We start from the raw sequence: 25,232 nt of genomic DNA, 5'->3' as shown, positions 1-25,232 counted from the left end.
AACCGCTATCATGGCACTGATAGAAAGCCCCCTCTTGGAGAAACCCTTGCTCACCGCTCACAAAGAAGGCGGTTTTGTACTCCTGCCAAAAGAGGCCTGCAGCCGCTATTGAATCATGTTTTTACAAGTGCGGTAAGGTTGCCTTGTCAACAGTTAAAACCTGCACGAACGGTTAAACCTTGTCAAGCTTTCCTGCTCAATAAGTCACTGCAAAAAAAATGTCGCTAATCATGTTTTTCACACCAAACACGCATAAACCCGAATGCCTGCTGTGCGTAATTGTGTCGGAAAATAACACATGGCAAAAAGCGATTGGCAGTTTCAGTTTCCTACAAGACAAACTTATCATCCTCACAGTAGATGACCCCTTTCAAGTAAACAATTCAAATGCCACCATTCAGTTCTTAGAAGAACATAACAATAGGGCCTTCCTTGGTTTCTCCGTTGATGTGAAGGACTTATACTGCTCAATACTGCATGACGATCTGCTCCACTGTTTAAGTGATTGTGTAGATAAGCACAGAGATGTCGCCTCTCGAAACAGCAGCGGCACTTCTGTTTCTGGCTTTTCAGAATTGCCTTCTGTCCATCTGGGGTCCACTTACACCGAGTGGAAGGGTTTTATTTTTATCCCGAAGCAGGGCAGGTGTATTGGTTGTTGTGTTGCCCTCGTCTTGAGCGACTTTTTTGTGGCCATGTACGACAGAGTGATAAACAAAAAGATCAAACATTTGCCTGGGCTGAAAATCTCCGGTAGGTTGACCATTATCTCATTGTTCTGGACTGTTCCGAGACTGCTTCCATGGCTGAAGCTCACAGGGTGTTGGAAATCTCTGCAGAAACCCTTTCCCCGCTTCTTTTAACCCACGAGAAACCGGACCACGGCTGCGTCCGCTTTCCTGGTCTTAAATGGCAGTTTTCTGCGCAGCACGTCTGCTGGACCTTTGCACCATGGGCCCACAAGGCTCTCCTACCTTTTGAGTCCGCCCATTCAAAACCAGTGGAAAGAAACATTGTCGAGGCCACCTTCAAGAATGCGTTGCTCAAGTCTTGCGAGCACAGCCTTGGGGAGAGCTTTTTCAACCAGGCGAAAAGATTACTTAACTCTGGGCATCCCGCCCAACTCCTGCCTTCAGTAGCGGAAAAAATGCCAAGAATCGGGCGAAGAGAGAGCCAGCCCGCAAGAGATGGGAGGGTTCACAGCTGTGTGCGTCAGCACACAGCTGCGCACACAGCACGGTGTGCTGACGCAGTTTCCATCAATAGATTTCTGAAGATAAAGAATTAGACTGGTTAAGGTCACTGGCCAGATTATAGACAGGAAAGTGAAGGCAGCTTTTCAGATGCAAATTGATTATCTGGTTCGCAGATCATTTTCTGCCATCCCGCTCTGTATAAAAGCGACACGTTGTGTGAAGTAAACTAGTTGAAAGTACGTGCTTCGTCCGTTTGTGTTTTTGTGTGTCTGTGCCTTTTAGTGCGATTTGATCAGTATGAAGCGCCAATTAGCCCCCGCTCTTGCATTGTTCAGTCAGCGCCCGTCCATGTGTCTTTCTTCTGTCCTCGCCCAAGCTTCCGCTTTAACGTTGGACTGGTTGGTAGTTAACACGGTCAAACATAATTGCGCTTTTGAAAAGACTTGGGACAAAACAGGGACGACACACATAATTGCGCACGAGAGTTTGTGTCATCCCTGTTTGTCCCGTCTTTTCAAAAGCGCAATTATGTTTCACCATGTTGCTCATGCCCGTCCTATGCAGTTACAGTAAAACCTCGTTAATTCGAACTCGGTTTATTCGAAATCCCGCGTAATTCGAAGGTTTTCGGCGGTCCCAACAGTTTCCATGCAAAATTTGCCGGGTAATTTGAACAGCCAGCGCGCCCCTATCCGGATAATACGTAGGTTTAAACTGTGGCCTCCGTGATTCGCGAAAGAAAAATGCGTTGCCAGTCTCTGAGGCCAGTATAGTTGAGTTGCCGGAGTGGCAGCCAGGCGGCACTGTAAATCAATTTTCGGTTTCCGGTGGTTTGTTGTGCCTCAGCGATCTGCACGGTGTTCTACTAGTCTTGGAGGCTAGCTTTAGTTGACAAAGCAACAACCAGGTGCCACTAGGTCACAATTTTTCTGGCTCCGTTTCCGTTGTTTGTCTAGCTCGTGGCAGGCACTGCTCGTAGCATTTTGATTGTTCGGTGCCGCGATCAAACGTGTTCTGTGTTCAGGCGCGTTTATACTCCAACGTAGCGCACGCGCGCGCGCGGCATGGCGATGACCGCAGACGTGTCCGGTAGCTTCAGCGCACTCTGACCGCACCGTGGAGCATGTCTCTATTTCGCGCCGAGTGCGCCGAAGCCGCCCACCCAGAATGCACTGCGCACGCCTCCCGTGCCACTCCTCCCTTCTACCCCCTTCGCCACTCGCCTCCTCTCCCAGGCGGCGTGTCGAACGAAGAATGTTTCGTGCTCGCGTCGGAGCTCCGCTCCAAGCAGTGCCCCCAATCAAAGGGTGGCAGAAGAGCGAGCGCCCGCCGCCCGCCCGCCTCCCCCCCTCCCCTCCCGTAGCCACAAGTAGTAGTCGCATCGGAGCGCCTGGCGTAGCGTCACCGATCTGACGTATCCGACCACAGCCGGCTCTCGCCCGCGCGCCGAGAACGTCGGAGTATATACGCGCCTCTAACTACCGCGCCAAGCAGTCGCGCATCGATGACTACTTCAAGTGACCGTTTTTCAGGCAAAATAAAGGTGCAGTGTTGATGCAGCCATGTTTCGTACGTTTATTTCTCATTTTTCGCCGATTTTTGATAATTCGAAAACCCGGTTAATTCGATGATTTGTCGCGGTCCGACGGACTTCGAATTAACGAGGTTCTACTGTAGTTATGCAGTGGAGCCATGGGCAGGGAAGTCTCACTGCACACCTGCAGCCAACATTACAGCTCACAGGAACTATATGCTTGCAGGCCTTGCCAAATTGTGATGCTGATGCGGCATTTGCTGCCAGCTGATGCCAGCCGGCTTTTTATTGATGGCTGATCATAAATACTAAAAGGAAGTTATGGAAGTGTATTTCATAAGGAATAAGAGGAGAAGCATGCATCAATGATTCCTCGGTTGCACTGTTCAATAGTGAGGTAGCCTTTCTCGGCAAGACGATGTGAGTTGAGGCCTTGGCGTGCTACTGATTGCCACATGATGTATCCTTGCGCTGCGCATCCTCAAAGTGGATTCTTTTTTTCCCTCAAATACGTGCTGTGTCCTTTGAATGAAATCAGTTGTAAGTTTGGACTCATCCCGTAACCTGTCTTATGTGTGTGTCTTTTGGGCAACTGCCATATGTGAATGACTAGTCATGCTCATGTGTTTACAACTATTTTCCCTTGTTTACACACTGTAGGTGTGTGTGCGTTGAGGCAGTAGCGTTGGACATGGGATTGATAGTGAAGCAGTGTGCAGCGATAATCATGCTGACAGAAGTGAGTGCCCCTGATACTTGGACATTGATGGTTGAGTTTAGCTTGGCAGCCTTTGTGTGGGGGGCAGAGGCCGCACAGAGAAAGAAGGCCACACACCCTGCGTGCAGGAGCTGAGTGAGGTGACGGCCGAGAACCGGGAGCTGCGTGAGATGAACCATGCCCTCCTGGACGGGGTGCCCCTGGCCATGCAGCCACCCACAGCCAAGGAGTAGCCAAGGAGTAGCCGGACTGCACTGCATCGCTCACCACTGCAGGACTCACCACTGGGGGTGATGGACACACGCAGGGCACCCCCAGGCACCATGTGACGCACACTTCTCCATCAGGCCTGCCCACTTATTGGCCTGGCAGGGACCTCCTGAACAAACTTCTGGCACAATCTCCCAGAGCATCCTATGGGGATGTCAAACGAGTTGTAGTGGCAGGATTTTGAGCAATGTCCAGTTTAGTGAATATCTTCAGAAGCATCGGACGACTGCTTTCAGGCCAGAATGCGTCATTTTGGTACAAGTGTAGCACTTTTCGTGTGCCAGAGTGGAAATCGCGACACTGCTGATGCTGCAAAGCTCTGCGGCAGCACCATGCTTGAATGTGCACAGCTGCTCTGTGGCACTGTGTGGGTGAGGAGTGGCCCCACGTTGTAGCCACTGCACTCCTCTCACTGTGCCAGCCATGGCGTGATCGTAATTGCATTTCGGGCAGCTGTGTGTCACTCACAACTGGCAGGGCATTTCCCGCTCTAAATTTCAATATGAAATGCCATATTTGGTAGAGAAATGCTTGTCCAAAGTCCTAAATAAGTAAACAGCAGATGCATGGAATATCAATCGCGGGAAATGCATGGTAAATGGTTTTACGGGATTCAGTGTCCCCAAGCGATTCAGGCTATGAAGTGTGCCACAGTGGAGGGCTGCAGGTAATTTCCACCTCCTGGGGTTCTCCGATGTCCACTGACAGTAGTACAGGGGCCCGTAGCATTTCACCCCCATCCCAAGTGCAGCTGGGATTGAATGAACCACTGAGCCACGCTTTGTCCCACCAGTGCTTGGTAGCCTGGTGCACCAAAATGAGCAGCTGGGCATTCCTTTCAGAGTGGCGTGATCCGAGTGAGCATGGCCTGTGAGTTGGCCCAAAAGTTTGTTCAAGCGGTGTATCTAGCTGTGACTGGAACCACTGCAGGGGGGATACAGTGTGAGGAGCAGACCCCTGTGTTTGCTCACTGCATTGGCCCTGTGTGGGGTTTCCATTGACGACCTGTGGTGGTGTATCGTGGAATTGCTGACGTTGAAATGCCTGACGCTGTGTGGCAGTGGATCTGAGGCAGGCACTGGCTGTCTGGTTGGGCACACACAGTAAGTGGACTGAGGTGGATTAGGGCGCTAGATTAGTATGATCCCCATGGGATAATCCAACCGAAGGTATGGGAACATTCTGGAAGGTGCATAAGGGCAATTGGAGTTTTGGTGGAAGATCCACACCGGACAGTCACTGTGGACAAGCAGCCTGTTGCCCCCCACAGGCGCACTCAGAACCAGCAACGCAGTCAAACAAGAGAGTCTCCATCTTCCTGTCCAGTCGTGGACTGCATGGACACGGGGAAAAAAAAGGGGGGGGATTTCCCCGTGAGGTGGCCACCCTGCCATCCTTGTGGTCTTCCCCAGCCAGGCAGCTGTGGCATGCTCCTGTGGGAAGCACTGTGCTGGCACCATTGGGGGAACCAGGAGGGGTTGCCATACACCTCTCCGATGGGAAGAGGATTTACCGCTTTTCCCAGGGAGGTCTACCACTGCATCAGTCTAGTAACTCAACAGCATGGGGCATTTGGGGAGATCTCAGGGAGCCCCTCAGCGCCTCTGTTTGCGTCACTAATTAGCAACACATTGCACAGACACCCAAGAGGAGGCGAGACTGGAGTGAACTCACCACTGATTTTGTTGCCTTGAAAGTGAAAGTGTGCCCACTGAAAGTTCGTAACTTGACCGCCTTATCTCAGAAATCCAGATAATTTGAGCTGCCACCTCGGTCCTAGCCAATGCGCATTTCAGTCTGCAGTGTCGGACACTGTGGGTCCATGCGTATCAGCAATGCGAACACAATCGGGGAAAAGATGCACACAGCGCTGCACTTCCCACTTTATTTGAAGAAACTGAAACCCCACTTATTTGGGCAAGTTAGAGAGAATGCATGTGTGGAAAAGAACCAGCACAAAAGAAGAATGGGACAAAGGCAAGGGATAAGTGGACAAGTGCTGGGAATCACACCTGGTCCAGGACATCAGAAAATAACAAGAGGGGCATCATTGATAAAACCACACTAGACAGTGAATTCCATGAAGTACTGCAGAATGACATGTGGAAAAAAAGAATAGAGAAATGCGGTTGAGGGCACGCAAAGTACAAATGAAAAAAAAAAAGATGGAAAAATGGAGCTGAGGGTGCAATTTCACTAAAAACATGACAAGGTGAGAAAACGGTAAAAAATGGCTGTGGCTTAGCTTGGTTAAGCCCAGTAATTGCGAAAGTAATATCCGTACCAACGCCATGGTTCAGCTGGTGGTGTAGCTGGTGGTGGTGCTTGTGGTTAGACTTGTGGTGATGCATCGGTTATACAATCCAATTCAATCCAATCCAATATGCTAATATGGTAGCTACCGGCCTCGCTACGCGATGGGCGGAAAGTGCAACTAGTATTGCTTTTGCAATAAAATAAAAAAAATTTAGCAATGCGAAGGATGAGCGGAAACAATTAACATGGCTAGAAAGAAAAAAGAGCAGTGTGTGAATTGTGCCTCTGAATGCCCGATGAGGTCGGGTAAAACGAGAGAGAGAAGTGATTTCCAGATGGGGTGCTTACGCAACCTTCCCTAAACGTTGAGATGCAGGTGCCTTCAACGATTTCGAAAGAGAAAAACTGGCAATGGCGCAAGAAACGGGGACACAGAAGGCACACAGGAGACAGGACTGACGCCAACTTGCAGCTGGGGTTTATTGCCCCAAGCCTGCCTTTCGTACCACAACCAAGCCGTATCAACAAATGCATTAACTTCGTACATATCAAACGGCAATTCATGCGAACACTGGCAACAAAGTGTCGCTGATCACTACAGAATCCAATCTAAACAGAGCTTGGCAAGCCAACTTCTTTTCTGGCCAGCAGAAACAATAACAACATCAACCAAGGCAAAAAACAAAAAAAAACAACAAGGCACTGGGGCATGACAAGTCTACACTAACAAATTATGAAATGCGTGATGAAGGCGAAAAAGTGCAAGAATAGAAGGACTATGAGTTAAAACTGCGTGAAAAATAGATGACCAACAATAACCTGGAAAAAACATCACCAGTTTTTTCTTTCAACATGAATCAACTTGCCCAAACTAGTTTTACTCAACAATTTCGCGCGTCAATTGATTTTTATGTTTGTTCAGGATGGTTGCCTTCTTAAAACGAGGAGGAGGGTATTCTTTTTGCTATCACATCCCCAGCAGATTTCTCAATGGCACTCCAGATAAATCATTTTTGTGCTCCATTAGTGAAATTGTTGCCTCCATCTTGGGGAAGGTTGCAAAAGCACCCCATCTATCTCACTTTCTGAGTCACTTGTCTCTCTGGTTTGACCTGATTCAACGTGGTTTTCACAGGCACACTTGTATCAACATTTGGCACTTATCTTTCGTAGCACTAATTTTTTTGCCGTTTTCTCGCCTTGTCATGTTTTTAGCAAAATCGCACCCTCAGCTCCGTTTTTTCATCTTTCTTTTTTTTTTTTTCATTTGTAGTTTGCGTGTCCTCAACCCCGCCTGTTTCTTTTCTTTTTTTGCACATGTCATTCTGCATTGTTTCATGGTCCAGTGTGGTTTCAGCTGTGATGCCCCTCTTCTGATGCCCTGGACCACATGTGATTCCCACTCTGGTCACGTGCTCTGACTGTCCCTGATTATTCCACCCCCCCCCCCCTGGTGGCCGTCTGGCCTGGTGTGTGTGGGCATCAGTTTCTCCAAATAAAGTTGGCCACTCAGTCCCATGTTTTCCCTGACTGTGTTTGCACTGCTGATCATCATCATCATCATAATCACCCACTGCAGGGCAAAGGCCTCTCCCATGTCTCTCCAATTAACCCTGTCCTTTGCTAGTTGCCGCCACTGTTTACCTGCAAACTTCTTAATCTCATCCGCCCACCTAACTTTCTGCCGTCCCCTGCTACGCTTGCCTTCTCTTGGAATCCACTCCGTTACCCTTAAGGACCAGCGGTTATCTTGCCTTCGCATTACATGCCCTGCCCAAGCCCACTTCTTCCTCTTGATTTCAACTAGGATGTCATTAACCCGCGTTTGTTCCCTCACCCACTCCGCCCTCTTCCGATCTCTTAATGTCGCACCTATCATTTTGCTTTCCATAGCTCGCTGCGTTGTCCTTAACACAAGCTGAACCCTCTTTGTTAGCCTCCACGTTTCTGCCCGGCTGACCATGTTATTCAAAAACATAGTGCAAGAAATAAAAAGGGCACGGACAACACAGAAGTGGACAGGACAGGCGCTAACTTGCAACTTTATTTTTCGAAAAGCCACCACGTGTAATATATATAGGAGCCGATCACCACCATCAAGCGATGAGCATGCGCAAAGAAGAGCACAATCAAGAGTACAGCGTGTGGAAAATAAGTAAAAATTACGATAAAATAAGAAAAGGAAAACATGGTGCTGGGGAAATACCGAAAGAAAACAGACATCGCGTACTGAAACTTACTGCAAAAAGCGCTTTTCAAGCTTGTCAAGGTTAAGAGCCAAACAAATAAGGCGCCAAAAATTAGATAAAAATAGATGGAGTGAAATATGAAGGGAGTGTGGTGGAGAAGCATGTGTGAAGAAACGTGGTGAAGAAGGGCAGAATGACGATGGGGAAATTACATTTGGGGGCATGGCAAGGGAAGTAAAAGATGGCAGAAAATTAGGCCGAAAACAGACAAGGGCTGTGAAACTATATCGAGTAACATGAAAAAAATTTCAAAGCTAGGAAACTATAAAATATATGTATATGAAAAAAAGAGAGAGGAATAACGAAACAGAAAAGAATAAAAGGAGAAGTATAAAACACAAGTGTAGAGGGCTCCATGCTGAAACAACGAAGGGGGGGGGGGGTAATGGAAATAACAAATGAAGTAAAAGCCAATCAAACGCCAAGGAATGGAGGGAAGAAAACGCAAAGGAAAAGTGGGACCATTCCAGTTCACAACAACAAGAAAGGGTGCTTGCAGAAAGCAGTCTTAAAGGTGCACTGAAGAGGAATCTGAACTCGTCTTTTTTGCAGCGGGAACTCCATCTACACATTCCGAGCATTCTAAGAAACTTCGACTTATTGCCCTGTGAGGCTGATTTCCCTAATTAAATTGAATTAATGTCCAGCTTCCGCCTTTTTTTTTTTAATTTGCCCCGTACGGTGGGCGGAGTCGACCAGCGCGTGGAGTGCCTTTCAGCCAGCTCCGTGGAGGCTTTGCTTACGCTTTATTTTGTTTCTTAGGTTTCCGTGAATAAATAGTTTCATTCGCAGATAATATAGATGCAAAATAAGCCCGCAGAAATAAAAATACGTGCGGACTATTTCCTACCATGGATTACTAGGTATTACTCCGCCGATGGCAGAGCGGCAAGCCGCCACGGGACTGGGTGAAAGGCACTCTACGCGTTGGTCGACTCCGCCCACCGTACGGGGCGGAATTAAAAAAGAAAGGTGGGAGCCGGACTTTTAATTCGAGTTAATTAGGGAAATCGGCCACACAGGGCAATAAGTCAAAGTTTCTAAGAATGCTCGCAACGTGTGGACTTAGTTTCCGCGGCAAAAAGACGAGTTCAGATTCCTCTTCACTGAAGCTTTAAGACATGGTTCACACCTACAGGTGGCCATCCAGGAATTCAACCTCACTGTCAAGTAAATGAATAGCAGGTGCACTGACGCACTTTTTCCCAGCTTTTCTTATAGAATGCGCCTCCATGACTTCACGCTGTGTTTTTCGTTTAGCTGGTGTTAAGAATTCTGTGTTATCTATCTTTGGATAGCACCCGTTCTCTTGCTCTGTTTCACATGCTTTGCAATGGTCGGCTAGGTTACTTCCTGATTTCTTGCGTACGCACAATCTCTGTGGAGGTGGCAGGCTTTGCCGCACTACACAGATGGAAAGTGGTGGAGCACTGCTGCCAGCAGGGGCTTCGTGTGTGCATCACTTAATATTCCACTCCTGTTCTGCTCTGCTGATTGAACCCCACTGGCAACATAGACAGGCCCATGCAAATCACGGTCAGTATGTGCTAAAGTTTTCACTTGCACCTGCTTCTTATTTAGGCTTCTGGTATGTGCAAATGATGTGTGAGGAGGTTGTTAAATGGAAAGTGCGGTATAAAAATGCTTCATTAAAATGCGAAAAAAAAAGAATGTGCAGCTTTCAATGGGGCACAGATTGGGAAAGGAAAAAAATGCATTATTTTGCGAATGTCGTTAAATGGAGCTTCATTGTATCAACATTATATCAGCAGTCAGTCAGTTGGGATAACAGTTAGTGGACTGTTGGGCTTGTAGGGGCTCCTTGTACCACCCTCTTCTGTTTGTCCTCTCTCCATCGGTGTGGAAATGCATCCTCTGGTTGGGTGCAGAGCCCAGTTTTTTTTTCACTCGCTACGAGGCCCTGGGGACAGGCCAAGGAAAGAGAAGGGAAGAGAGAAGGGCAGCATGTGCTGGCATCTGTCCAGTGTGTGGTCTCTGGAAGAGGGGATTCCACATTGTGGCATGCCACGTGCATTTTTTTCTAAGCACTCAGCTTGGAACGGATTGAGTTTGTGCTGTGATGTATTTTTTCGCGAGGTCTCAAAGTGTGCCCACACGCTGTGTTTGTTGTTGTGGGTTATTCTCCCTGGCTGTTGGGCTTCCCTGAGCAGTGGTGGGAATCTTGTTGTGCACTGTGGAAGTGGATCTCCCCTTGCAGTCAAGTTGGTTGCACCCTGTGAGCAGAGCAGAGATGTGTGGGGAGTCTCTTCCGGGTGGTCTCTGCTCAGAGCCATTTCTGAGGCACAGCAGGGCTTCCAAGTCCCCTGCTCTAAGAGGGCCGCAGTTCAGAAAGAAAGCAGGATGGCCCCCCAGGGTCCACTCTGATTGGCCGATGGTGGTGCCAACCTTGTGAGCAGCTACCCACACCACATTCTTCCTCCTCTCTCCACTGGAAATACTGAGGACCAGTATTTTGAAAACCACACAGACACTACGACAGACCAACCTGTGCTGCTCTGTCGCTTTGAGTGGTGTAAGGGACAGCTGAGGTCATTGTTTGTGTGCACTGACCAAAGACAAGCACGGAATTTTGTCCTTTTACAAATGCAAAAATGAGTGTGCCAAGCGCGTGCGACATCACAAGTGCTCCGAAGAAGTTGTCCCACTCTCACAATTCATCTGCACTGCAGCCAGACCCGCTACGAAATGTGGCACCAGTGAGCAGACAGCAGCAGGGAACTCACCCTGAGAGTGTGGGTGAGGTGTGTGGAGGCAGAAGACAAGCTGCCGCCCACTGAGGCTTCCTGTAGTGCAGGTTTTGTTTCACTACTGGTGACACCCTCCGAGTGTGGCAAGGAGGGCAGCAGCATGGGCTGTGCAACCTGGCTCCTGTGGGGCTCTGCCTTGTTGGGGGGGGCCACACTGTGGAAGCCAGTGTTCCCTGCTTGCAACTGGCCCCACCCAGCAGTGTTGGGCAGCGGAACTTGCGTCACATCCGTGGAATGAAAGGGGTCACAAAAACTTGTTGTGTAAGGGGGATTAAAGGGTGCCGCATGTCTCAAATAATGTCACTCTTTAACGATTTCCTCGCAAAGAAGAGGAAAAAAATTAAGTTGGCATCTGAGCCTGTGCCACAAGTCGGATACGCTACCCCAGGCTATGGAGGCGTACAGCTGGGCCATTTGTGTCCCATGCAGAGACAGTCTGGTGTGCCCCAAGAGATGCTGTGTGAAGGTCGTCTCCAGTTGATTTCTGCAGTACCAGGGTGTCTCTATCCATCACTCACTGCTCTTTTTCCCTTTCCTCTGTGAGGGAATGCAATCCCCTCTGGGGTCGTCTAGTCCCGTTTCAGCACTGCATGTAACCCTATCGTGTCTTGAGGCCCCCCCCCCCCTGAATTTTGCTTTCCACTAGGCAGGCTCTTTCCTTGGGTAGGCAAGCGTCGGTCGGCACGGGGCAGAGAGTTCTGGGATGCCTCGATGGAGAGGGGCACCTTGCGTCTGCCAGGCAGCTCTCTGATCTGTCTGTATTACTGTGCACAGGTTAGGTTGGCACCAGTACTAATATCAGTCCACATGCATGAACCCCCCCCCATTTCAGCAATGAGAGGGGGGGGGGAGTGATCACTCACTGGCATCCACCCAAGCACAGCCATACAGGGACTTGGTAGTGAAAGGGAAATATATGGTCATTGTCTCAGACACAGAGCAGGGAGCAGTTGTTCTGCCGACTAACGGGATGGCTGTAGGCTGAGAGAGGATTGAGCAGCAAAGGTGCTGGTCAGGGGAATCCCCCAATTTTTCCTTCCCACCAAGTTTGTGTGGAAGTAGCACAGCTACACTTGGATGGATGCTGGTGATCAATCGCTCCCTTACTTGAACAAGAGCTGCCAGCATGTCTGTCCAGCATGTGCACATGGGGCACGGTGTGTGTCCCTATTTATAGTGGTCAGTCAGTTGGTCATTCCTCGCTTAGAGTGACAGTTGGGTAAGGGTTTTGCACTGCCCACTTGGTATTCAAAAAAATGGCAGGTTATTTGTATTGCCAAGCACCAAGCATCATCTGCACATGCACCTTAGACTAGTTGAATTTCGATGAAAGCCAAATTCTAGAGACCCATGTGCAGTGCGATGTAAGTGCACATTAAAATACCCCAGGTGGTCGAAGTTATTCCGGAGCCCTCCACTACGGCGTCCCTCACAGCCTGAGTTGCCTTGGGATGTTAAACCCCAACCAACCAACCTTAGAGTAGCTCGACTGAGGTGTCCACTCAATTTGCTCCTCGTCATGGGCAGATATATGCCATGGCTGCAGCCACCCTGCTTGGAGGGCTGCGCAGTTGGGGCATCAGGCCAGCTGCTGTGCTCACCACTGAGAGAACACAGTTATTTGTGCACGCTGCGAACTCCCTGCTTTACTCTAGTGGTGTGCTGCACCTAGCAGTGATTTCTTTCTTTTTTTTCAGTTGCGCCATTCATGTCGCAAACAGGTTGGCTGTTAAACCATGTAGTAAAAAGAGTAAATAACATTTTGCCCGACAGTGAACTAGGTTGCACATCATGTGCCATTTTTGTGCACACAGATTTGGCATCTGTTGTAAAATCAAATTTCTATTAAATTTTGAAGGTGAGCATGAGGAGACTCGCTGGTATTCTCTGCTGGAAAAGGAAAACACTGTCCTCCTTGAGCTGTACTGTTTAGGTGGAAAGACATTTGTGTTCAACAGACCTGGTGCTCAGAGGATTGAGTGCATGTTGTCAAGCCAGCTTAGCCCTTTGATGGTGGGTTAACCCTACCGGGTAACATGTGAGCCAGGTTCTCTGGAAGCATCGTCCTGACCACGCAAACACCGCTAGTGTGATGCCTTCCACACAGCCCTGATTGGCCGCCACTGGTTCTCAGAGATTGCGTAGGGATTGCATAGGGGGCACATGCTGCGAGTGCAGCCACACTCGGTGTGTGTGGGAGCCTGTGCTACTTGTGTCTGCCTAAGGACATGTGTTGAGGACAGGTGGCATTGCAAAACTTTTCTTTGCGAAAGCTGCACAGCGCACTGTCACTGTCACTGTGCAGCTTGATTTGCTTGCAGCTGTGGTTGTTCTTGCGGTGCGGCCGTTTGTTTCAAAACAGTGCAGTTGTCAGGAATATGCGGCCACAGCCCCACCACTGGAGCAGACGCATTGACGCACAGGGCCAGAGTTGGTGAGAGCAGGGGGAACAAATGGAACGGCCTCGACAGACCACCCGCACAGCCACACTTCTTGCCAGGCTCTCTCTCCAGAAAAGAGCCCCCACTAGGACGGCCTATGCAACTACGCAGCGCTACCTGTTAGGAGAAAAAAAATGGAGCGGTTCTTAATTCCCATATATGCATAAGGTCATTCTCCATTCATATCCAGGCACAGTTAAGCGACGGCCCAGGTTGCTGTTTAGTTTAACTGCCACCGAACACGTATTACTAACAGGCACATTTGAAACGCGCACATTTTCAGGCAAAACTATCTCTGTACAGCAGGCCTTATTGCGGCATCTGCGTGTGTGTAGGGTGCTTTCTTGTCTGCACAGAGGCGTGATATCGTGTTCAAATTCTTTATCAGAATGATAGTTTTGCACTTTGATTGCCTACTGCACTCACCATCGCTGGAATCAGTCTGACAGATGGGCAGATGCCAGCAATGGAATAGAATTGATCGAAAATTATGGTATCATAGCATACTGGCCTTTCATTGGTTGTTTGGTTGGTTTATGGGGTTTAACGTCCCAAAGCGACTGAGGCTATGAGAGACGCCGTAGTGGAGGGCTCCGGAAATTTCGACCACCTGGGGTTCTTTAACGTGCACTGACATCGCACAGTACACGGGCCTCTAGAATTTCTCCTCCAAAGAAATTCAACCACCGCAGCCGGGATCGAACCCGCGTCTTTCGGGACAGCAGCCGAGCACCATACCCACTGAGCCACCGCGGCGGCTTTCATTGATTACATGCCTTCAATCCAGTGCATAAGAAAAACTGAGGGCACAAAGGGCAGTTAATTCCTTCGAGAAGACCGCATGCGAGAAAAGGTGACACATTGGTCTCGCTTAGCACCTCGTCATGGGTCATTGCATGCCAGGCACCCCAGACGTTGTACTCAACGATTTCCAATTTGTTAAAAAAAGTTCATGGAAACTTATCCATATGTGTATAATCAAAGCCTGAAATATTTTTCCCGAAAAAAATTTATTCGTGATGTGAGCGCAGTTTGAATATTTAGAAAACGCAAGAAACCAGGCATGGCTCAATAATTGTAAAAAATTCAAATTTTTACAAAACACTTCACAATTTTTTTCATTGACATTTCCACAAATTCTGGCTTTCGATATAATTCAGGGCATGCAGCCTTATACGGCATAAATATTTTTAAAAATTCAAAGAAAATATAATATACGATTGTTTTTTTTTAAATATCAACTTGCTCTTGAAAATTTGGAGATAGCCGTTTTGCTTGTCTAGATGTCTAGTACCTATAACCAATGTTACAGGTGATGGAACTGTGTACATCGAAGTAAAAAAAAATATACTAAAGTTTCAAAGAAATGTTTTGAGCAAAAACACTTGTTAATTTGACCCTGAGGTGGTCCAAGTAAAAATACAAACAATAGTGGGTTACATAGAAGAGTTTATTGCCTTTTATTTCTGAAATTATGGAGGCAATTCTTGAGTAAAGCGAGAAAATAATTTTTGAAGTTGAGCTCGCGTGCTGCAAGTTGTGTCGCCTCTTAAAGCCTCTTCACCGCAGAACACTGCACCTTGCATGGCACGACACCTGTGGCCAGACAACCACTTCAGTTTGCCATCGCTCGCTTTTGTTTATTTTGAGGGCTGGAGCTAGAACACACTTTTTTGCAACTTCAGTATTTTTTTTTTACTTTGATGTACGCAGTTTCATCACCTGTAACATTGGTACTAGACGTCTAGAGAAGTAGAACGGCTATCTTTGAATTTCCGAGAGCAGGTTAATGTTTACAACAAAAAAATGGCAAAAATAGTACATTTTCATTTTTTATTTAAATTAAAAAAAATATTTATGGCATATAAAGCTGCATGCTTTGAATTATATCGAAAGCCAGAATTTGTGCAAATGCCATTGCAAAAATTGTGAAGTGTTTTCTAAAAATTTGAATTTTTTATTAATATTGAGCAGTGCCTGGTTTCTCGCCTTTTCGAAACATTCAAACTGCTCCAGTAGCGCAAAACCCGGACAAAAGGGGAGAGAACACACACCCACAATGGGTGTCTGTTCTCTCCCCTTTTGTCCGTTGTCCTGGTTTTGCCCTACTCTTATGGATCATTACCAACTTACCCAAATTTCCACCCTGGTGATTCAAACTGTGCTCACTTCAGAAATAAATTTTTTTTCGGCAAAAATATTTCGGGCTTTGATTATGCACATTAGGATAAGCGTCCATGATTTTTTTAGACAAACTGGAGATGGTCGAGCGCAACGTCTGGGGCATTTGGCATGGAATGACCCTCATTTAGAAATTTCTACTCATTTAATGCAGCACATGAGGCTGATTTATTGCCTAATAAAAACTGCAAAAAGGCGTACCTTTGTGTGAACTGGCATGGGAAATTGACAATCACTCAGTCTTGCTTGCCTGATCTACTGGTTTTGTCATTCATCCGCTGTACCAAATTCATCGTTGATGCAACTGATTTTTGATTCCTGTCAAAGCATGCGCCGCCTGTCTTTTGCTCCACCTGCAAGCGGGCCGCTTCAAACGAAAAGCAGCAATTTCTTCCTTGTTTATTATTCCTTTGCACCGTTCAGAAGGGAGACTGGGGCGGTTGCTTCCTTGGACAGTCTCGCCCCGGGAGCAGTCCTCCCTGGCGCGGCCATGTCGGATCAATTGAGGTGCCCGCTCAAGGTCGTCAAAATCACCAATAGTTTTTATTAAAACGCAATGTTGGTATGGTAGGATACAACATAAAGACACCAGTCGGTAACAGTGGGCCACGATCTGTGTTACTCCGGAGACCAATCACAACACTGAACAAAATCTGTTTTTTAAAGTTTGAGTGCATCAAACAAGCCAGAGGCACCAGCATTTTTTGAGCTTATAATTTCATCTACTGATTAGCTTCGTGTTTAGATAACAAGTGATCTACTTTTTGTCTGATGGAATTCTCGGTGGCAGTCCTGAATGTGGCCAGAGCTTCACTGCAGTTGTATCTGACTGTAGTTCTTGTTTTTTAAGGCATATTTGTAACATAACCGCCAATTTTGAGATTAAGAGAGCAACAGTAAAAACGGTGTCTTTGATTACAACAGATTTTCAAGCCTTGTCTTGTTACAAGAGGCTTCCATAGATACTGTATTTACTCGCGTAATGGTCGCACTCACGTAAAGATTACACCTCTGAATTTTGTTATGAAAATTCAATTTTTTTTATTCCCCCCGTAATGATCGCACCCCGAACTTGCCACTGCGATCTGTCGTGTGCCAAGTGTAGTCGACGATGATCGTACTTGCCAGCAGCAGCAGATGGCACGTCCAGATGACCATCTGGCTCTGTCAGCTACCATCGTTGTTTTGATGTCCCTCACGTTTACAGCGGCAGCCGCCTCTTGGTTGACCTGCAGTCATCCCGCAGCAAACGAGTTCCGACACATCATGGGCAGTGTAAAGGCAATTATGCTTAACCGCGGGTACCGGACTTAACTGCAGTTATCTCGAATCACGGTTCGCTGTTGTCACAAGGCTCACCACCATTCTGGGTTGTGGTGCTACAAACGAAGTGACACGGTGATCCGTAGCGAAGCAACGTTTGCAAATATCTTGCAGCGTATTGGACGCAGTGTTGAGAGTGCCGTCCAACGGCGCTGTCCGGTGGCAGCACTGGCTCCACAGCTGAATACATTGCCATGCTGCCCACAAGCTGTCTGTGCCAAGGAAACATCTCTGCAGCGGATCCCTGGCACCAGCGTCTGAAAATCATGCTTTTCTTGTTTTCGTAAATAATAAGCACTGGAATATGGGAATGTCAAAAAAATTCTGGCAGTGGCTTAGCTCTGCTATGCCAGGATACACGTAGCTTGAGGTGAGGGCGAGGTGTCGACATCTCGGTGGACACCAGAACCAGAGGGAAGGCACATAACTGCCCTCTTGGAACAGTGGACACCTCAACCATGCTTTCAGCTACGTGGCGGTAGTGACAGGTTTGTTGCTTAATGAGACAGTTCTTGCACGTCGTACCTCGTCGCGGCTCCACCTTCTTTGCCCCACTCGGACGCCGCTAAACTCGTTTCACACATTTCTTTAAGTGTCGTAGTCTTTCACGCACGTCACACACATACCCAAACGGATTGTTCACAAAGGCGGCCTGAAAGGCCCGAGTTGCACTGGCACTTTCACTGAGTTTCCCCGTATAGTCCGCCGATCGGCGAGTCTTGACGTCATCTTGAGGCCGCTGCTGAGAGGCCCAGGCACGCCGCTCAGCCTCCTGGCGACGCCACTTTGCTAGGCGTTCCTCTCGTTGCTCTGGTGTCTCCGCTGCACCTTAGCCTGTTCGTTCTTCCTCTGGTTAACCGCTAACTGCCAGGCAACCACTTCGAGATCCGGCAAATCCAGCTTTTCTGCCCAGCAGCAGCTTTGCTTTCCTTCTCCGTGGCTGTTATCCCTCACCATCTTCTTGTCAGCCCTGGCGCATCAGCTGCGCAGCTGTGACGTCACTCGCGCATGCACAGCACGGCTCATCCACTCTCACGTGGAACTGCTCATCCACGGCTAGTGTATGTAGCTCACGCTGCAAAATGAATCCTCCTTGAGGATCGCTAACCTGTACCGAGTTGCTGGTAGCAGTAGTAACTGCAATACAAGCTAGTTTTATGTCCGCAGCCGCGTAGCAGCTGCCGCTGTTGCTGCGTGGCTAACCCGATATGCTTGCACGCCATCTCCGTTGCTAAGGCGTCGCTGAAATCACTCATATATCTTTCTTTTAATATGAAACAATGAGGTTATGGCAGTGCCAGAAGTTGGTCGGTTCAAAAGCACCGTCTGCTGTGGCTTCGATGCGAAACAAATTAGGCCTAGTGACGACTAGGGACCAGAGTGTCGTCGTCCGCTGTGCTCGCGGGTGGCACCAGTGCAGTAAGCGCATGGAATGCGGTGCTGCGAGCGTTGCGAATGTTTCACCTACTTTAACAATGCTGCAGGGACTGGACATTTTTCGATGTAAGAGCAGTAAAATGCATAGCTTGAGCACTGCAGGAAATTGCTGCAGTACGGCGTTGGTGCGCCTTCACACGGCATTGAAGGCTGCATAAAAGCGTCGTCGCATGGCACTATACACACTGCCTGTTTTGATGCATTGCTCTTGGGAAGAAAGTGCATTCTTGAAGTGGGCCAGCTCGTGCGCTTTTCGCATTCTGGACGCCTATGGGCACTCTCTGTACGTAGACTCCGCCATCTTCTCAGTTAACAATGCGAACCCAGGCAACCAAGGTCGCCATGCTCGGTTAGCGATAACTGTGGTTTGGTCCACTGTGTGGGCAGCAGTAACCACAGTTCGTGAAAACCGCGGTTACCTAAACTTGGCTACCTAAAGCACAGTTAAGCACGCCTGTGTGACAAGGGTATTATTAGTAGCTATTGTAAGAAGTCTGACCTGCAACTTGTTTGCGTTTTTGGTGGTCAAAAAATTTTGTAGAAAATTCACCCCGCGTAATGATCGCACCCCTAAATTTGTGTCATTTTTTTTAAATAAAAGAAAAAAAAGTGCAATCATTATGCAAGTAAATACGGTACTAGTACCAGCTGCACCAGTAATGGGGAGTGAACAGTGGTTCAGGAGGGGCCAGGCAGCTAAGTATAGCAGTAGCTCTTCAGTGCATTCTTTCTTGAGCAGCCCTTGCCTGTGTGAGTGTGGGCTTTGGTCTGTGTGGCAGCTTCGCCTACAACACGGTGCTCGGAGGTGGGGCCCCTTCCTTGTCACTTGCTTGGCTGTCGGCGGCATTTGTGTTTCTCAGACTACACTGGACAGTCCTTCACTGGCATTCCTGCCCCTTCATTTTCAATGCGATAGCATGTGGCTGCATACAAAATGTTCGGCTTCTTTGTGACGAAATTCTCTGATTGGTCGAGAGAGGCCATTCTGATACCTTCACAACGTGGCAGATAGCAGCCTGCATTGTGAGCAGCCTACCTGGAGGGGCTCGAATATTCTCGACTCATACGTACCGTACAAGGGCAGTGGAACCAATTCCATTCCGTCTATTGGCAGGAAAATTGCGCACCAACATTGGACTCATTGCAGAGCTGGCAACCTAAATGCTCTCGCATGCCCTCCTTTAAGAATGGGGTGGAGAAGTTTTTGCTGTGTGTGGGCAGCAACGCCCTCCTTTTTATGTGTGACTTATTTCGAGGTGAAAGCGCTGTATCAAAGTATGTTATCCACTTCTGTTGGGGTGGAGAGTGTGTGTAGTATTGTGTGGTTGTGCTGAACTCTGTACAGTTGCAGGCGAGCCTTATTTTTGACCATTGCTGCTTGAATTGTCAAGAAATAAAGCCATAGGATGCCAGAAATTCGTTGTGTGTGTTCCTGCTAGAAAAAAAAATGGACATCTATTTATTTATTTATTTTTATTTTCACAATACTGCAGACCTTCATTTGGGTCCAGGCAGGGAGGGCAGAAAAACACATTCACACAACAGTGTAGCACACATACAATCTAAAATAGCTCACAAAGTGCGTTGTTAAAATCAACAGCCAATATCACTTGTAGAGGCAGGGCGTTCCATTCGTCAATAGTTTTCGGGAAGAGGGAAAATTTAAAAGCGTTAGTATGCGCGAAGTATGGTGCTAAAGTGTGATTATGATGACGTCGAGTTCTACGCGTTTCGGAAAACTACACATAGGGGACTGGAGGGATGCCTAGTTTCCCATGGATTAGTTGGTGAAGGGAGGATAGGCGGGCTATCTTGCGTCTGACGTGGAGAGGTTTAATATCATTTGCTGCCACTAACGAAGATGGGGAATCAATTCTGTTGTACTTATTAAATATAAAACGTAATGCGCACCTCTGTATTTTTTCTAATTCTTTTATGTCTTTTTTTGCATTTGGGTCCCAAATGATGGCGGCATATTCGAGTTTTGGTCTCATAAGAGTATTGTAGGCTAATAGTTTGCATTTGCTAGGTGCGTCCTTAGTTTATGGCGAAGAAAACCAAGTTTACGTAAAACTGAGGATTTAATGTGGTCTATATGATCATTTCATTTTAGTTGCTTGTTTAGAACAATACCAAGATACTTAAACCATAGCACTTGTTTCTGAATGAAGAAATTCAGTAGTAGCCACTGTAAATGTTCTATTTATATATTTATTACTAATACGTAATGCGCGTATCGAGCATTATCATAGCAGTTATTTATAAACGCAAAGGTAAAGGCACAAACAAAATCATGAAATCGGTTATAATGTGGAAAATGGACTTGTAAGAAGACAACATGTTCAACCACAAGCAAAGTATTGCAACTGCAAAATCTATTGCAAAATGCAAAAAAACAGCTAGTGGAAGTATGAGCTATATTATATTCATGTGATTCTCTCTATGGCAGGCAAAAACTTGGGTACAAACACTTTCTCATGCAACAGCAAATTCCATCTGCTATTCGTGGAAAGAAAGAGAACTTACATTTATGTGACTTTGGTATGACCTGGCTTTTTTTAGTATTGCCTCATCTTGGACTGATGGTCATCGTCTGCCTGACTATGCCTCTCTCACTCTCTCCAATTAACCCTGCCCTTTGCTAGTTGCGGCCATCCTATCCCCGCAAACTTCTTAAGAGTCACGGATGTGATGCATTGTGTTGTTTTCACGGCAGGTAAGTCAGTTGTTTGCTTTTTGATGCCTCGTACAAGTACGTAAATCGGGTAGTCGTCACTAATATCACAGCATTGAACACCGGAGAAAACATAATTACTATTTATGGTGGTTAAAAAAATACCAAGAAGGGTAGCAGTTTGCATTGTGACGCGGTTGCAGTTTGGGTTAAAATAAGATGGCCACTGAACTCTACCGTTGATACAAATGTCATTTGGTCAAATGTTTAGGGGAATCCCCCAAGGTGGAGTAGATTTGTAACAAGGGAGCAATTTCTCATTGACACCCACCCAAGCGCAGCCAGACGGCTACAAAGGAAAGCTATACAGCTCTCTCAGAAACTTCGCAGTTAAAGAAAAATTCGTCCTGGTCCGGGGTTCGAACCCCGGACCAGGACGAATTTTTCTTTAACTGCGAAGTTTCTGAGAGAGCTGTATAGCTTTGCTTTGTAGCCGTCTGGCTGCGCTTGGGTGGACATCAGTGAGTAATTACTCCCTTATTACAAACATTATTTTAGCAGCAGATAGCTTCAGCAAGTCTGTATTAAGATCTCCACTGGGAATAAGGTTAAGGCTTTTTCGATTTACATAATTCAGCAAGTGATCTAAATGACCAATAAAAAATTGCCTACGATGTTCAGGTTCTCTTCCTTCCTTGCGCCAGGGATGCCCCGCCAGACGGTTTGTAGACTGGAAGACTGAAACGTTATCTTTGCACCAAGGGTGCCCCGTCAGTGACGGTCTTACGATGAGTTGAGACGCAGGGATGAAGGGAATACTTGAAGATTTATATACAGATATTTGCATCACATACAAATTTAGGCACTGGAGACAAATTAAACGGCAAAAAGAGAAAACAACAAAAAGGGTGGATCTGGCTAACACTAGGGGAGGCCCCTACTCAGCATAGCCGAAGATGCATAGCACCTTAGCTCAGAACCCTTTTTCTGGCGCCGGAGCCCGGTTTTAAAGACGTAAAGGCCCGGCCCACATTCTGTAGCATCCAATGATGTTACATCATTGGTTTATCGAGAGCATGGCCAGCCATGCAGCTTCCACCCTTTCCACAACAAAATAAAAACAAAAACAAGCACAAACGCACAGTCGTGCTGGCACGTGCCAGGAGAAACATCCTTTCCCTCGCAAAAATAAAATAAAAACAAAATGCTAACACACCGTCGTGCCAGCACGTGCGATCGGTTTCCTCCCATGACCCTCGACTTTGGCGTCGTCCCGGAATTAGAGATTATGGGGCTTAAACGGGCAGTCCGCTGTAACTGCCACTGCGAGCTCGGACCCGCGTACCAAGGCGACTTAGCATTCCCGAAGCTTACTAGCTATCCGGCGCCTCACCGACACCCGGAGTCGCGTCACCCAACTCAGGTCTTCGCTGCTCGCGGCTAGCCGCACTGTCGCCAGCTATTTATTTTTATTCCCCCCCCCCCCCCCCCCGTCCCCCTCCTCAACGGCGCCCTGACACCATCCCGTCCGGCAGTGCTTAATCTGCAGAAGGTCCGCTGACTCTTCAAACCAAAAAAACCAGTCACACAAGACGACGGACAAGAAGAGTGTACACACCGCAACGACTGGACTAGCAACTGAAGTTTATTGGAAAATACATGGTCCGAGCAAGGCCAGCAGAGCATGCGCAGCAGCGTCATCACTAATCACTGAGCAAAAGAGACAAAGACAAGAAATCCCATCTATCGTGGACGACCTAAAAAAGCAAACTCTTTTTCAAGCAAGCGCACCGAGGTTGTGCTTATACAATCAGAGCCTAACAATCCGATATGATATGCTTCCAGTATTTCCCGCTCCTGTCATGTATTTCCGCTCGGACCATGTATTTTCCAATAAACTTCAGTTGCTAGTCGTTGTGGTGTGTACACTCTTCTTGTCCGTGTGACTGGTTTTTTTCGTTGACAATGTACCAACTGGCCCGCATTTCAACCCTTCTTCAAACCAGACGTTCGTCGCGAGTTTGTGTCGCATATCTGGTGTCCGCCGAGACGAGGGGGCGATCTGCGTGCGGCCGCCCTCGCCGCTCCCTGAATAGCCGGCGCGAACTGGCCCCAAAGGGCGATGGACGCCCGAGCGGCCCCGGCGCCTTCGCGCGCGCGCATCGTTCCACGAAAGGCGACACTACGAGCGCACCCTCCCGTCCCCTCCCGCCGGAGGGGGCGGGGGTCCATTGAAGACGGCAGCGGCGGGGTGCTGAGAAAGGATTAGCGGCGGTCCTAATGACCCCGCGTGCACTACCGATACTTTACACTTACGTTACTTCTTAATGAGAGATATTTGAGCGCAGCTCATTACCTGTTTTAGCTTTTCGACAGACTGAGGCAAAAAATTCCAGCCAGACAAGTATGTAGAATTACAGGCAGGTTATTTTTGACACATTTTCCTTCTTCAAGAAACACTCCGCTAAACGTTCTTGATTGTCCTTAAGCTTTGTGGTCGGAGAAGTAGATGGATATATGCTCGACTTGCTGCACCAGTGCCTTGGTCTCTAAGACGAGGTCTGTGGAAGTAATTAGCGAGGTTGTCCATGATCCCGGCCGCCGTGGTCGAATTTCGATGGAGGCGAAATTCTTCAGGCCCGTGTACTGTGCGATGTCAGTGCACGTTAAAGGTCCCCAGATGATGGAAATTTCCGCAGCCCTTCACTACGACGTCCCTCATAGCCTGAGTCGCTTTGGGACGTAAAACCCTAGCCATAAAACCAAACATCCGTGGGAGGCGTTACGAGCGAGAGGAACGGGACGTTCTCAAGCATAGGTGGTAAGAAATTCCTGTTTGTCTTTGTATGTACATTAAAGTCCCCAGCCACCTGGCAGGCAGTTAATGGTTGATCGCGAGAGTTCGCTCACCGTTGTCAGCGCTAACGCATGCAACCCACATATCTCTCTCTCTCTCTCATCACCCCACGTACGTATACAAGCGCGATTCAGGCGTCCGCTGACCCAGGGAGCCAGTTATGCGCACTTCAATTTCTTAAAATGATCGGAGTGTGAAACGTTGTCAACGCCAACACCAATGAACACAATTAACGCAAACGGCCTATGGCTTCAGCCAGGACAGCAGCTTGGGCATGTTGGTTATTCATTTGTGACGGAACAGCGCAAAACACCGGGACAAGAGACAAGCGCTGTCTTACAACTGGTTTTTATTTCGAAGAAACACTGCTTCTTATACCTTCTTCTCCCCCTAAAAAAAACACAAATGCGTCACAACCATATCGTTCAAGCGTCCAAAAAAACATAAGATAAATAATCACAGAGATTCATAACCACATTTTTAACATTTCAAATTCTTTCTTAGTCAAAGCAACAGCGTGCTGACACAATCGTCGCGCAGACTCGCTATCGAAGCTGCCTCGATTATTTCCCGGACTAACTGGTCTTTGTGATTAGCCAAAGCTTTGCATTTTTGGAAAACAGGTGCACAACTTGTTGAAGGGCAATCTCTGCAATGAATTCCCAGGTTCCGGCAAGCTTGCTCGAAATTAGTTTTGTGTTCTAGTAGCCTTTCGTTCATGCACCTGCCAGTCTGCCCTATGTATTGTTTACCACATGCCACTGGCAACGAATAAACAAGGCCTTCGGTGCACTCCACAAAGGGGGTTCGATGCTTTATCGTGCATCCCTGCTTCTTTTTGGTCGGGTCTGAATTGACTCGTCTGCACAGACTTTTGAGTTTGTTGGGAGCAGTCATCACTACATTCACGCCAGCTTTTCGACCTATGCTCTTCAGGCGATGGGAAACGTTGTGAATATACGGTATTGCTACTACCGGCCTCCTTTCTTTTTGTTTCTTTGCCTCATCTTGCTGCTCGGGCCTAGCCTGCATCAAGTGCTTTAATTTTCATCTGCTTGGCAACAGAAACCAACAGGTGCGAGGGGTAACCCGAGTTGCCAAGCCGTTCAGCCTGGCGAAGAAAGCTCACTTCCATTTTGTGAACACAGGATTTCCTCAAGGCATTTGTGAGCTCACTCCAATCAGCTCACTCTAAGCTGACCAAGAGGGCTATTGTGAACTTGTGCCTCACAAATGCCTTGAGGAAATGCCGCCACGTAGCTTTAAGCACGATTGAGGTGTCCACTGTTCCAGGAGGGCAGTTAGGCACCCTTCCTCTGCTTTCCAGG

General features: G+C 47.7%; 1 protein-coding gene across 1 annotated transcript in view; it reads left to right on the top strand.

Annotated features, from left to right (window-relative positions):
* LOC149326627 (uncharacterized) overlaps positions 1–6,701 on the top strand; it is a 34,284-nt gene extending 27,583 nt beyond the window's left edge. Inside the window, exon 6 of the mRNA XM_089563006.1 lies at positions 3,577–6,701. Within this exon, the coding sequence (XP_089419132.1) occupies positions 3,577–3,681 (105 nt within the window). The 3' untranslated portion in view covers positions 3,682–6,701. The remainder of the gene's footprint in view (positions 1–3,576) is intronic.
* Positions 6,702–25,232: the final 18,531 nt, after the last annotated feature.

The sequence above is a fragment of the Amblyomma mixtum genome, chromosome 10 (genome assembly GCF_055824585.1).
Source record: "Amblyomma mixtum isolate Tamu chromosome 10, ASM5582458v1, whole genome shotgun sequence".
Classification (NCBI taxonomy): Eukaryota; Metazoa; Arthropoda; class Arachnida; order Ixodida; family Ixodidae; genus Amblyomma; species Amblyomma mixtum.
This window is presented reverse-complemented; position numbering and strand designations above follow the sequence as displayed.